General features: G+C 40.3%; 1 protein-coding gene across 2 annotated transcripts in view; it reads right to left on the bottom strand.

The window, feature by feature from the left end:
- Positions 1 to 12,224: 12,224 nt before the first annotated feature.
- LOC135556554 (transcriptional enhancer factor TEF-3-like) overlaps positions 12,225 to 13,744 on the bottom strand; it is a 43,701-nt gene continuing 42,181 nt past the window's right edge. For both annotated transcript variants that reach the window (XM_064989854.1, XM_064989855.1), the window contains exon 12: positions 12,225 to 13,216. In XM_064989854.1, coding sequence (XP_064845926.1) covers positions 13,103 to 13,216 — 114 coding nt within the window. In that variant the 3' untranslated portion in view covers positions 12,225 to 13,102. The remainder of the gene's footprint in view (positions 13,217 to 13,744) is intronic.

The following is a 13,744-nucleotide window of genomic DNA, read 5'->3' as shown; positions in this document are numbered from 1 at the left end:
GGCAAAAAAAGCGTAATTAAATTGTTGCAAGCAGCACAGTTACAGTCACGAACGCACTGGATAACATGATCATAGCCTAACCAGCTCTGCTAGTGTTGGATCCTGTATTTTACATTATAGCCATTACCATATATATGATTGAATATTATCTGCTGTTGGCTTGTGTGGATGTATGTATGTGTTATGCAACATAGCTGACTTGAAACATTGTTAAAAGTATCAGGGCCATGGGACTTTCTCATGATGGAAAAATACAGAGAAGCATGAAGACAGGAACTGTTCAAATTAGTTGGGAGGGGGGGCACAAGCGGTCTTTTGTTAGATAACAGGAGCCAGGTGCGAGATAACGGTATGGAGCATGAGAACCTGGATGTTCTTCACAAGCAAGTTACATCTCTCAACAGAAGCGCCAAAAGGCGGGGGCCCGCTGAGCGCCTGCAATAGACTGGACAAGTTTAAACCACGCCCAGTCTCTACTGTGATAGGCCAACAGACGGGTTGGAACTGTCTATCACAGTATAAAGAATACTGTTTTACATACGTCTTGTCAGTTCTCTGTTCTGCCCTGCGTGGTATTACAGAGAGCCCGTATATACGAAAGTTGCATTTGCCATTTATTACTTAGCTAATAAAAAATACATAGTATAAAATCGGTGACTCATTGTTATATTTATCCTGATACCAGATTTGAATTTACACAACTCTAACACTAGGTCGAGTAAAATGGTAAGAGTAGGGGTTCTCTCATTTGTGTCTGGAAGTAGCGAGCAAGCAAGCCAACACCAGCCAGTTAGCTTGACTAACATTGTGAGGTCAGAGCGCTCGGATCAATCCTACTCCTCCGCCAGAGCGTCCAGGGTGCGCTCTGAAGAATTTACAAACTCAGACAACTCTGAATTTAGGAAGGACCAGAGCGCACTATGCGCTCACTCTGACATTCCAGATTTAATTTATGAACACCCTAGGTCTTAATTGAAAATAGAAATCAAAAACCATCAGACCCCTCCATGGAATGAGTTTGACATCTATGTAGCTGCACATGTACTAGTAGTAATGGTTATCAAAACATTTTTAAATTGATAAAACACAATTCATTACCCTCTCTCCTTTGTAGCCTTTGTAGCGAACTAGCTAACCTTAGATCTCTCTGTCGATCAGAAGCAAAGATGGTTATGTGTTATGTACCGCCGGATTGTAACCACTACTTTGATAAGCACACATGCATTTTATCGTTTTCCAAAGCATCGCTGGAGCCATGTGATTAGTTAAGCCATGGTTGTTGCTGCTAATGAGCAATTAGGTTAGGTTAACGCTCTGCAGTTAGCTAGGTTCTTATGAATGTTAGCTAGATACCCACCGAATGTGTTACGTGTACAACGCACAATACCGTCCTTACAAGTAAAACAAAAACCAGCATAGGCTACCATAATGACTGTTGTTACCTTTTTATTGACAAGTATTTAGTGATTTAGCCAGCTACTTTTTCACGTGGTCACATGCTAGCTAGCGTTAGCCCACCAGGGAAAGGATATTTAGCTAGCTAGTTAACGTTAACTCACTGTTTGTGTAGTCAGACTTGCTAGCTAACATTAGGCTGGCGCCATGGCAAGAATAGTTGGTCATCCAGCATGTCACCACTTAGAAAAGTGTGACTACAAAAACGTTAAGCTAATGCTACCTAGCTAGCTAAAGCCTGGTGGGCTAGTTAGTTAGGCACCTTGGTTGGCTAGTTAGCCACATTAGCTAAAGTTGACTAGTTAGCTGACAACGAACTTATGGGATCAATGTTTTCCCATAGAAAACAAATGTTTTTGTTCCACGGGTGCATCTGTTGTACATGACTAATCAAAAATTACTGGTGAATTTAGTTATACATGTCAGCAGGGATGGTAATTAAGCTAGCCAGAGTCTAATACTGACACAGCAGTGAAATGTTGCCTTTACAAACGTCGCATGCCACAGATGTAGGACCTGAATGTAGAAATTGTTGGCTGCTGGCCAGTGCCCAAAATCCTTTGTTAGATTACTGCATGTCAGTCCATTTCAGATGATCCCCCTATCACTGTTGGTCCTCCTCAGTGACCACGGCTGAGGGTTTTAATTCATGATACTACCCATCCCGCATGCGGGAGCGTAATCATCGCCTCAAACTAATTAGCATAACTAGGTGTTTTTCACATATCTATTCGATAATATATCTGTCGGGACAATTGGTTTCTCATTAAAAGCGATTGGAATAATGGCTACCTCAGTACTTTACGGAAGATTTTCTGCGTGAGCCATCATGTGACCACTTGCTCAATGGGGTCCCTTACGGCTATTCTTCAACATACATGCGTTAAAAGACGTCACAATGCTGTAGACACCTTGGGGAATACGTAGAAAGCGTAAGCTCATTCGTAGCCCATTCACAGCCATATAAGGAGTCATTGGCATGCAGGGCTTTCAAAATATGGGGCACTTCCTGGTTGGATTTTTATCTGGGTTTCGCCTGTAACTTCAGTTCTGTTGCACTCACAGACAATATCTTTGCAGTTTTGGAAACGTCAGAGGGTTTTCTATCCAAAGCTGTCAATTATATGCATAGTCGAGCATCTTGTCATGACAAAATATACCGTTTAAAACGGGAAAGTTTTTTATCCAAAAATGAAAATACTGCCCCCTAGTTACAAAAGGTTAACTTTCCTCCTGAGAATTTGAATCAGAAGTAGTCGTATGACTCATTGCAATATTTCACCTCTTTGGGCAAATAGGACCCTAGATTGTCCAGATCATCTAGTTGAGCATTCCAGATAATTCCTCCATTCCAGCAGAAATGTCCCATCCACATAGTCAGATTTTAGATGTGCAGGTAGCCCAGTCTATTTTACCAATACAATAATGATGTCTGAAGAAGCTGTTTATTGGGAAACGAGAACAAACAATGAGGCGTGAGGATTGGGTGTTGAGGGACCACTTGTCACATGGTGGGTTTGTGACATGATAAACAGTGCATTTTCTGCCATGATAAAGATGTTGATACAGCATTGAAAAAGACCCACCACTGACTAAATGTACATTTGTTTTCCAGACCAACAGGAGTGCATCCCTCAGACCATCTGGTGCATGGACATCCTGTGCCAGTTTGATCCAGTGGTGGAGGCGACAGCACATCGAGCCTGTGGACGAACAGGTCAGTAAGTCATCAAATATGATACAATATTGTGTAAAACAGAATTTGTATATGCATTGAAAAACGGATTGGAAGAAAACCTCAAAGTAGGAACAAAAACAATGTGCATAAACTATTTACAAGTTATTTACAGATGTTCACTGTTGCAGTGCCAACTTTGGGAGCATGTGGTCCTTGAAAACTCCTCTTGTCCAGCAATAGGAGTCTGCCAGAGGTCGTCACACTGGATGGGGATGGTGACAGCGGCTTTGGTGGTCCACACAATGAATAAGCAAGTGTCCTTTCCAGTATTTTGGAGCTGCCCTTAACCTGCTGCCAGTAAGGATGGTATTCACGGAGGCTGTAAGACCCTCCCTGCTGGATATAGAAATCCTTCAACTTCACTGCCTCTTCAATGTTAACTACACTCACGACACAGAATCAATTTTATCCCTCATGCTGGCCCTGACCAAACTGGTAAGTTTCCCCTCACTATAGCTGCACTTCTCCACATTGCCAGACTTACAGTTGAAGTCAAAAATGTACATAAACAAGTTTTAATGACTCCAACCTAAGTGTTTCAACTACTTCACCAATTTCTTGTTAACAAACTACAGTTTTGGCAAGTCGGTTAGGACATCTATTTTGTTCATGACACAAGTAATTTTTCCAACAATTGTTTACAGACAGATTATTTCACTTATAATTCACTGTATCAGAATTCCAGTGGGGCAGACGTTTACATACACTAAGTTGACTGTCATTAAACAGCTTGGAAATTTTCAGAAAATTATGTCATGGCTTTAGAACTTCTGATAGGCTAATTGACATAATTTGAGTCAATTGGAGGTGTACCTGAGGATGTATTTCAAGGCCTACCTTCAAACTCAGTGCCTCTTTGCTTGACATCATAGGAAAATCAGAAAAAATTGTAGAACACACCAACACCATGGGACCACGCAGCCATCATACCTCTCAGGAAGGAGACGCGTTCTGTCTCCTAGAGATGAATGTACTTTGGTGCGAAAAGTGCAAATCAATTCCAGAACAACAGCAAAGGACCTTGTGAAGATACTGGAGGAAACAGGTACAAAAGTACCTATATCCACAGTAAAACGAGTCCTATGTCGACATAACCTGAAAGGCCGCTCAGCAAGGAAGAAGCCACTGCTTCAAAACTGCCATAAAAAAGCCAGACTACGGTTTACAAATGCACACGGGGACCCCAAAGATTGTACTTTTTGGAGAAATGTCCTCTAGTCTGATGAAACAAAAAATAGACCTGTTTGGCCATAATAACCATTGTTATGTTTGGAGGAAAAAGGGGGACGCTTGCAAGCCGAAGAACACCATACCAACCGTGAAGCACGGAGGTGGCAGCATCGTGTTGTGGGGGTGCTTTGCTGCAGGAGGGACTGGTGCACTTCACAAAATAGATGGCATCACGAGGGAGGAAAATAATGTACATATATTGAAGACATCTCAAGACATCAGTCATGAAGTTAAAGCTTGGTCACAAAAGGGTCTTCCAAATGAACAATGACCCCAAGCATACTTCCAAAGTTGTGGCAAAATGGCTTAAAGACAACAAAGTCAAGGTATTGGAGTGGCCATCACAAAGACCTGACCGCAATCCAATAGAACATTTGTGGGCAGAACTGAAAAAGCGTGTGCGAGCAAGGAGGCCTACAAACCTGACTCAGTTGCACCAGCTCTGTCAGGTGGAATGGGCCAAAATTCACCCAAATTATTGTGGGAAGCTTGTGGAAGGCTACCTGAAACGTTTGACCCAAGTTAAACAATTTAAAGGCAATGCTACCAAATACTAATTGAGTGTATGTAAACTTCTGACCAACTGGGAATATGATGAAAGAAATAAAAGCTGAAATAAATCTTTCTCTCTATTATTATTCTGACATTTTACATTCTTTAAATAAGTGGTGATCCTAAATGATCTAAGACAGGGATTTTTATTCTGATTAAATGTCAGTAATTGTGAAAAACTGAGTTTAAATGTAGTTCGCTAAGGTGTATGTGAACTTCCGACTTCAACTGTATTATCTCTTTTAATGATCATCCTTGAAAATTGTCATATGGTCTGAAATAGACACCAAAGTCGACATACTGTACAAACAATTATCGAGGCTATGTAAAACAAAATGATTGTTTGATTTATTGCTCTGATAACTAGCTAGCTAATGTGTGGTCTTCTGCTAGCTAAAACAGAGAAAGGAGACGCAAAGTTCATGGGTTGGCCACAAAGGTCTCTGAAGGCGCTCGTGAACTGTAGCTGACAGTGTCGGCTAGAGATGGCGTGCAGGAGCTTTCTGTCTCAACGTCAACAGTGAAGAGGCGACTCCAGGATGCTGGCCTTCTAGGCATAGTTCCTCTGTCCAGTGTCTGTGTTCTTTTGCCCATCTTAATATTTTAATTTTATAGGTCAGTCTGAGATATGGCTTTTTCTTTGAAACTGCCTAGAAGGCCAGCATTCCGGAGTCGCCTCTTCACTGTTGACGTTGAGACTGGTGTTTTGCAGGTACTATTAAATGAAGCTGCCAATTGAGGACTTGTGAGGCATCTGTTTCTCAAATTAGACTCTAATGTACTTGTCCAAATGAAAGTGACTGCTTTATCTGCCTTTACAATGAAAACTAGTTAGAAAATGTGAACATACACTGAGTGTACAAAACATTAAGAACACCTTCCTAATAATGAGTTGTACCCCTTCCTTTTGCCTTCAGAACAGCCTCAATTTGTCAGGGCTTGGACTCTACAAGATGTCAAAAGTGTCCTTTGGGGGGTGGACCATGCTTGATACACAAGGGAAACTGTTGAGCGTGAAAAACCCATCAGCGTTGCAGTTCTTGACAAAGACCGATGTACCCATTCAAAGCCACTTACATTTTTTGTCTTGCTCATTCAACTTCTGAATGGCACACATACACAATCCATGTCTCAGTTGTCTCAAGGCTTAAAAATCTTTCCCGTCATCTACAGGGATTGACATGAATTTAACAAATGACATCAATAAGGGATCATAACTTTCACCTGGTCAGTCTATGTCATGGAAAGAGCAGGTGTTATTAATGTTTTGTACACATTGTATATTTTATGGAAAAGAGATGTATGTTTCTGGATGATGTGCCATGCTGCCTTGTTGACAAAATGACTGAATGGTGCAGTTTACTGTTCTATTAGAGAAGGGCACTCCTCCCTCACCACTTTTGCCCGGTCATGTCACAGGCCACAGACACCACGGCTCAGGTTAATAGAACTCTCACTGTTTCTCCCGTGTGAGCCCTCATGTGTATCTTTTGATGTCCAATCAGATTGAAGCCTGGCCATAATCAGGGCAGTAACATAGCCCGATTTCTCCTCTGTGTGAATCCAAATGTGCATTTTCAAATAGTGCCTGTAGCTTTTTTTTTTTTTTTTAACCTTTATTTTACTAGGCAAGTCAGTTAAGAACAAATTCTTATTTTCAATGACAGCCTAGGAAACTGCCTGTTCAGGGGCAGAACGACAGATTTGTACCTTGTCAGCTCGGGGATTCAAACTTGCAACCTTTCGGTTACTAGTCCAACGCTCTAACCACTAGGCTACCCTGCCGCCCCTTTTGCCACAATGACTGCAATGTTATGATTTCTCCCCTGTGTGGATCCTTCTGGGATATTTCAGAGTCCCACTCTGATTGAATGTTTTCCCACAACCGGGGCAGTGATATGATTTCTCCCCTGTGTGGCTCCTCATGTGCACTGTAAGTTCATTGTTTAAAATTAAGGTGAACCATTTACAACAAATATGACAACAAAACCTGCAAAAAATCTGCAATGTGAGCTTGTTTCCAGGTGACTACCTCATGAAGCTGGTTGAGAGAATGCCAAGAATGTGCAAAGCTGTCAAGGCAAAGGGTGGCTACTTTGAAGAATCTCAAATATTTGTAACACTTTTTTGGTTACTATATGAATGTGTTATTTCCTATTTTTGATGTATTCACTATTATTCTACAATGTAGAAAATAGTACAAATTGATAAAAACCCTGAAATTAGTAGATGAGTCCAAATGTTGACTGATACAGAAAATCATTGGTTGAGACACAGCATACTCTTGAATACAGGGTGGGTGTCATTTCAGTGAAAAATATAATTAATAGAATCAACCTATCCCTTTAGGCAACTACAATAATTGAAAATGTAAATGAATTGAAATGTTAAGTTTCAATTCACACCACAAATCTTGAATGGGAATGTCTATTCTATTATCAGGTATGAAGGTAAACCCCAGATGCAGACCGCGTCAAATAAACAATAGCTTAATATTCCAACAGGGGCAGGCAATAGACAAGTCAAGGCAGGCAGGGGTCAGTAAACCAGAGGTGGGGCAATAGTACCGGGCAGCAGGCAGGCTCAGGGTACGGCAGAGGTCGGTAATCCAGAGAGGGGCGAAGGTACAGGTCGTCAGGCAGGCTCAGAGGCAGGCTCAGGGGCAGGCAGAGTGGTCAGGAAAGCGGGCTCGGAGTCAAGACAGGTCAAAACCAGGAGGGCGAGAAAAGAGAGACTGGAAAAAGCCAGCGCTGCGCCACAAACCACTGGTTGACTTGAACAAACCAGATGAACTGACAAGTAGACAAACAGAGAACACAGGTATAAATGCACAGAGGATAATGGGGAAGATGGGCGACACTTGGAGGGGGTGGAAACAATCACAAAGACAGGTGAACCAGATAAGGGTGTGACAGCTATGGAAGACTGCCAATATAATTTTAAACAATGTGTATTCCCATTTAAGACAACATTCTCTGATGGGTGGCCAACCATCTTTGTCGTACCATTTATAAGTTTACATTTAAATTTTAGTCAAATTTATCAGCCAAACATGGCACCCACTGTGTATTCAAGATTATGATGTGTCTCAACCATAGCAGGCACAACACATACTCCTCAGATGATGTGACATCTGTATGATTTCATACACAAATCATTAGGGCTGTATGTATTTTTAGATATTGGCCTATTGTAAATGTGTATTATTGAAGCATCACCATCTTTATTGCAAAAATAAATACAAATGCACACCACTTTAAGGTACATATTCATTTGAAAGAGGTAATGCATTTCCTATTGATCAGCACAACAATTTATAAAACCATTTATTTTATCTAGTGATACAACAATCATTTGATTATTTATTAGCCATAATAAAACCAACTATTCGTTCTAAATGTGAAGTGGTAATCTGATCTCTTATTCAAACTCAGCTTGCAAGCTTATCATGATGTTTGCACCTACTCATCATTTCTTGTCTTAACCCAAAATTGGTTTAGGCCTACTCTAATAGCTGCATTGTACACAAACAAATTGACACAGCTTGATTTTAATTTTTTATTTTCAAAATCCACAAGTAAAACGTACAGTTTCACAGAAATGTTCTCCAAAATGTTTATTTTATTTTAATATAAACGGTTTGGCTGACTTAAGAAACTGATTTAAAATAACTACTTTATTTGACACTGAGGAACTTACTATAGGCATTTATTTATTTAACTTATTTAACATATTGAGATGAGAAAACATGTTTTAATTGGAATTGGGCTGCCTGAGAAAACGCAGCCTTAGACTTTGACCAACAGTAGGTTGATATACTTTACCTTAAAACTCGGAACACTGATAATGTGGGCAGTGTTTATTATAGCCTTGAAGTTCACCTTTTGGTATTTTTTACCAGTTTCCATCTTTGTACAGCAAAACATGTAATAATTATTGATTGAACTTACATGCCATTGTGATAGAAACCCTAAGCTCTTTACAGTGTAAGCAGGAAACACCACCCTAACCCCACTTAGCCTACATACTCTTGAAATAAGTGCACCCATTTCAAGTTCCATCTTCTTCAACTTCATTGAGAAACATTCCCATTGTTATTTAGTACTTCAACATTAATGAACTGAAATGATCTGTCTTTGAACATACTGCCTTCTAGTTCATTCCAGCAGCATATTTCTCTTTGGCTTTTGTTTGTCTTTCCCATGGTGGCATTCATTCATCTTTGTGCACACAACTTGGGAACACCATTGAATTGAAAACCTTTACTTACCCAACTGTTTTTTTCCCTGTCTAAGGTTATGCATCTGAAGATCAAGAGTGTGACATATTACTACTAGAATGAAATGGTTGTAGGGAAACAAACAACTTTACTCTATCAAATAGAATAACTCTGGGCTTGGAATAGAATCCCATAGCTAGCTAATTTTAGATGAGAGTAGCAAAAGTTAGCAATTAGTAATCTCGAAAAGAAAAGACAACTCATCCTTTTGCGCCAAACTTTTGTCCATTTTCAATGTTAGGAACTTTAGTGTCATTGACCATTCTTGTTCCTGAATGTATTTAGTTACTTGGTCCTCTAACGAACTCGAAAGATACATCGCCTTCAGAAAGAATTCACACCCCTTTACTTTTTACACATGATGTTGTGTTACAGCCTGAATTAAACAGTTATTACATTTCGATATTTGGTCACTGGCCTACACATAATACCTCATAATGTCAAAGTGGAATTATGTTTTAGAAATGTTTGCAAATTCATTTAAAGTTGAAATATCTTGAATCAATAAATATTCAACCTCTTTGTTATGGCAAGCCTAAATAAGTTCAGGAGTAAACAATGTGCTTAACAAGTCACATAATGAGTTGCAAGGACTCACTTTGCGTGCTATAATAGTGTTTAACATGATTCTTTGAATGACTACCTCATCTCTGTACCAGACACATCCAATTATCTGTAAGGTCCCTAAGTCGAGCAATGAATTTCAAACACATTCCATTGTCTTGCAAAGGGCAGCTATTGGTAAATGGGTAAAAATAAATAAAAAAGCAGACATTGAATATTTCTTTGAGCATAGTGAAGTTATTCATTACATTTTCAATACAACCACATCAATACAACCAGCCACTACAAAGACATAGGCTTCCTTCCTAACTCAGTTGCCTAGAGAGAAAGGAAACCGCTAAGGGATATACTACAATGAGGCCAATGGTTAACTTCCAGACTTTAATGGTTGTGATAGAAGAAAACTGAGGATGGATCAACAAATCAAATCAAAATCAAATGAAATTAATTTATATAGCCCTTCGTACATCAGCTGATATCTCAAAGTGCTGTACAGAAACCCAGCCTAAAACCCCAAACAGCAAGCAATGCAGGTGTAGAAGCACGGTGGCTAGGAAAAACTCCCTAGAAAGGCCAAAACCTAGGAAGAAACCTAGAGAGGAACCAGGCTATGTGGGGTGGCCAGTCCTCTTCTGGCTGTTCCGGGTGGAGATTATAACAGAACATGGCCAAGATGTTCAAATGTTCATAAATGACCAGCATGGTCCAATAATAATAAGGCAGAACAGTTGAAACTGGAGCAGCAGCACAGCCAGGTGGACTGGGGACAGCAAGGAGTCATCATGTCAGGTAGTCCTGAGGTATGGTCCTAGGGCTCAGGTCCTCCGAGAGAGAGAAAGAAAGAGAGAATTAGAGAGAGCACACTTAAATTCACACAAGACACTGAATAGGACAGGAGAAGTACTTCAGATATATCAAACTGACCCTAGCCCCCCGACACATAAACTACTGCAGCATAAATACTGAAGGCTGAGACAGGAGGGGTCAGGAGACACTGTGGCCCCATCCGAGGACACCCCCGGATAGGGCCAAACAGGAAGGATATAACCCCACCCACTTTGCACAACTACAACATTGTAGTTACATTACTGAGTACCACTCTCCATATTTTCAAGCATAGTGGTGGCTGCATCATGTTCTGGATATGCTAGTGATCATTAAGGACTTGGAGGGGGGGGGGGGGGGGGGGTATTAATGGAATGGTGCTATGCACAGGCAAATCCTAGAGAAAAACCTGGTTCAGTCTGCTTTCCACCAGACACTAGGAGAGGAATTCACCTTTCAGCAGGACTATAACCTAAAACACAAGGCCAAATTTACACTGGAGTTGCTTACCAAGAAGATGTTTCTTAGTGGGAGAGATACAGTTTTTACCTAAATCTACTTAAAAATCTATTGCAAGACGTTAAAATAGTTGTCTAGCAATGACCAACAATTAATTTGACAGCTTGAAGAATAATGGGCAAACGTTGCACAATCCAGGTGTGCACAGCTCTTAGAGACTTACCTAGAAAAACACAGCTGTAATTGCTGCCAAAGGTGCTTCTAGAAAGTATTGACTCAGGGGTGTGAATACTTACGTAAATTAGACATTTCTCAATTACATTTGTATTAAATTTGCCAACATTTCTAAAAACATGCTTTCAATTTTCATTATGAGGTATTGTGTGTAGATGGGTGAGAATAAAACGATTGAATCCATTTGGGATACAAGCTGTAACACGTGGAATAAGTAATATGAATACTTTCTGAAGGCACTATTTAGAGGTAAACTGACAACTTCACGAAAACAATATGCAGGCTTCAATGGGGCAGAAGACCGATGAGTTGTGATTCTGGATGGCCAGATAGCTACCAACAATGACAAGAAACTGCCATGTGGGGAATCGTAAGTGACTCGTTTAATCTTGTCCTTGATACCATGTCTTGTTTTGAAGTGTTTTATCGGATTTCATGTTCAGTGCTCCTTTTACACATTTATGTGTCATCACACTCCCTCATCCGATTGGTCGAGTAGGCGGGCCTACTGACTTTGGTAACTAGTGACAACCTGAGGTGTCTAACGTCATCTGTCTCTGGTATCGCTTTAGTGTCGATCACAATGGGCTTGTTCGACATTGCTACTGACAAGACTGATCTACAAATAACCTTGCACCATAAATAACTACTCATTATCATTTGTAGATCAGTCAGTCACAATTTACCGATGATACATTACGGTTTTACTCGTCTCGAACACGGCCTGAGCTAATATGGTCAAATAACCGCGAAAGTAAGTAGAAAACACATTTCGCTGTATCACCACTCTGCATTGAAACACAGTGCCTTAAACCGCTGCTCCACTCACGAGTTTAACAACATGGATGCATTTTCTATTGTTATGTTTGAAACTTACCTGAGAACTCATTTGTATCATCGTTTTATTACAGGTATAACAATAGTATGACATGTTCATATATTAGTCTCAATAGATCACATTAAGAACAAAAATCAAGCAACCTGATCTGTTGAGTATGATATGTGAAGGATATTTCCATCTTAAACTTCAGTTCAGTGACAAAAATAGATTACAGTTTCTTCATACTGTAGCTAGTCAACTTCAATTACAGATAGCAGATTCAAGCGGAGTTATCTACTGTATGTGAGTTGTGCTCAATTTCATTCAATAGTCCGACATTTAATTTGATCATCAAACCAGGCAGATACAATATTTATTTATATCATAATCTTCACTCATTTTCATCAATAGAGATTATTCTTCAGGGGAGATAGCTGTGGTACTGTACATATTTTTACTCAAATAATACAAACATTGGAACCAAAACAATACTATAAATGTGCAGTCTTGCTTTCCAGTTCTCCTTTCGTCCTCTTGCCCTGTGTAATATACATTAGAAGTCACTAGGTGGCGCCCATAGACAAAACAAATCCCGCTCATGCAGCAGTCTAAAATGAAACTAAATCAAAACAAGCAAGCACTAGTAATATGAGATGAAAAACAACAATTTCTCATGCATTGTCTTGACATTTGGCTCCCCTTGTACATACAGATATACCACAATGAAGGTTCCCAGCCTCTGCTCCTCTCTTTCACATAACACAGTGGTATAGTTCACTCCAGCTCCCAAGCCAACTCTTCCACATTAGTTTTATTGGGCAAGCAACCCGCCCAGTGCTTCTTTGGGTCCTGACAGACAATCGTATTGTGCTTGCAGCTTACAGTGGAGACTGTCCATGGTTGGGGTGTTGTTGGTCTATAGTGGTTCTCTGTCCACAGGGCTGTCTCAGTCTTTGACCAGCCGGTAAATATGGTGCTGGGCTCCATGCTCACTAGTAGACACCTCAAAGACATAGGCTATACACAGCAGGGTCTCCAGTGTGTCCCTGTTGATCACAACCTGCAGAGAGACAGACCCACATGCACAGTTCTTTTACACCACTAACTAGAATACTACTACACACATTTCTCAAAAATATACATTTTTAAGCAATACAAATGAGTTTATTTTGCATACAGGTCGGTTTCATCTCTCACTGACAGAGTGGTACAAGCAATTACACAAAAGCGAACTGTCAAAATGTATGAGCTCATTTTGAGAACAATACTTTCACCATATCATTGTTCTATCCCTAAAATAAGCACTTGTTGCATAATCCATAGCATTGATATGCGTGTGTGCAGCTCATGTTTAATATGGGCTAAATCAGCCCATTGAGAACCTAATAACATGTTGCGATGTGATCTGCTGTGTGGTTTCAATATGGTCATTGTGTCTGGACTGCAGTTGCCAATGGAATGGACAGTGACTTGAACCCTTATATTGATGACCACATTGTTACTATGGTGGTACTCTCCTTGCTCTCAATCTCTTCTGCATTGAAAACTCTTCAAGCAGGTGGTTGACAAGTGAACAGTTGTCTGCTAC

Source organism: Oncorhynchus masou, chromosome 15 (genome assembly GCF_036934945.1).
Source record: "Oncorhynchus masou masou isolate Uvic2021 chromosome 15, UVic_Omas_1.1, whole genome shotgun sequence".
Taxonomy (NCBI): domain Eukaryota; kingdom Metazoa; phylum Chordata; class Actinopteri; order Salmoniformes; family Salmonidae; genus Oncorhynchus; species Oncorhynchus masou.
The sequence above is the reverse complement of the archived record's forward strand: the minus strand, read 5'-3'. Positions and strand labels throughout refer to the sequence as shown.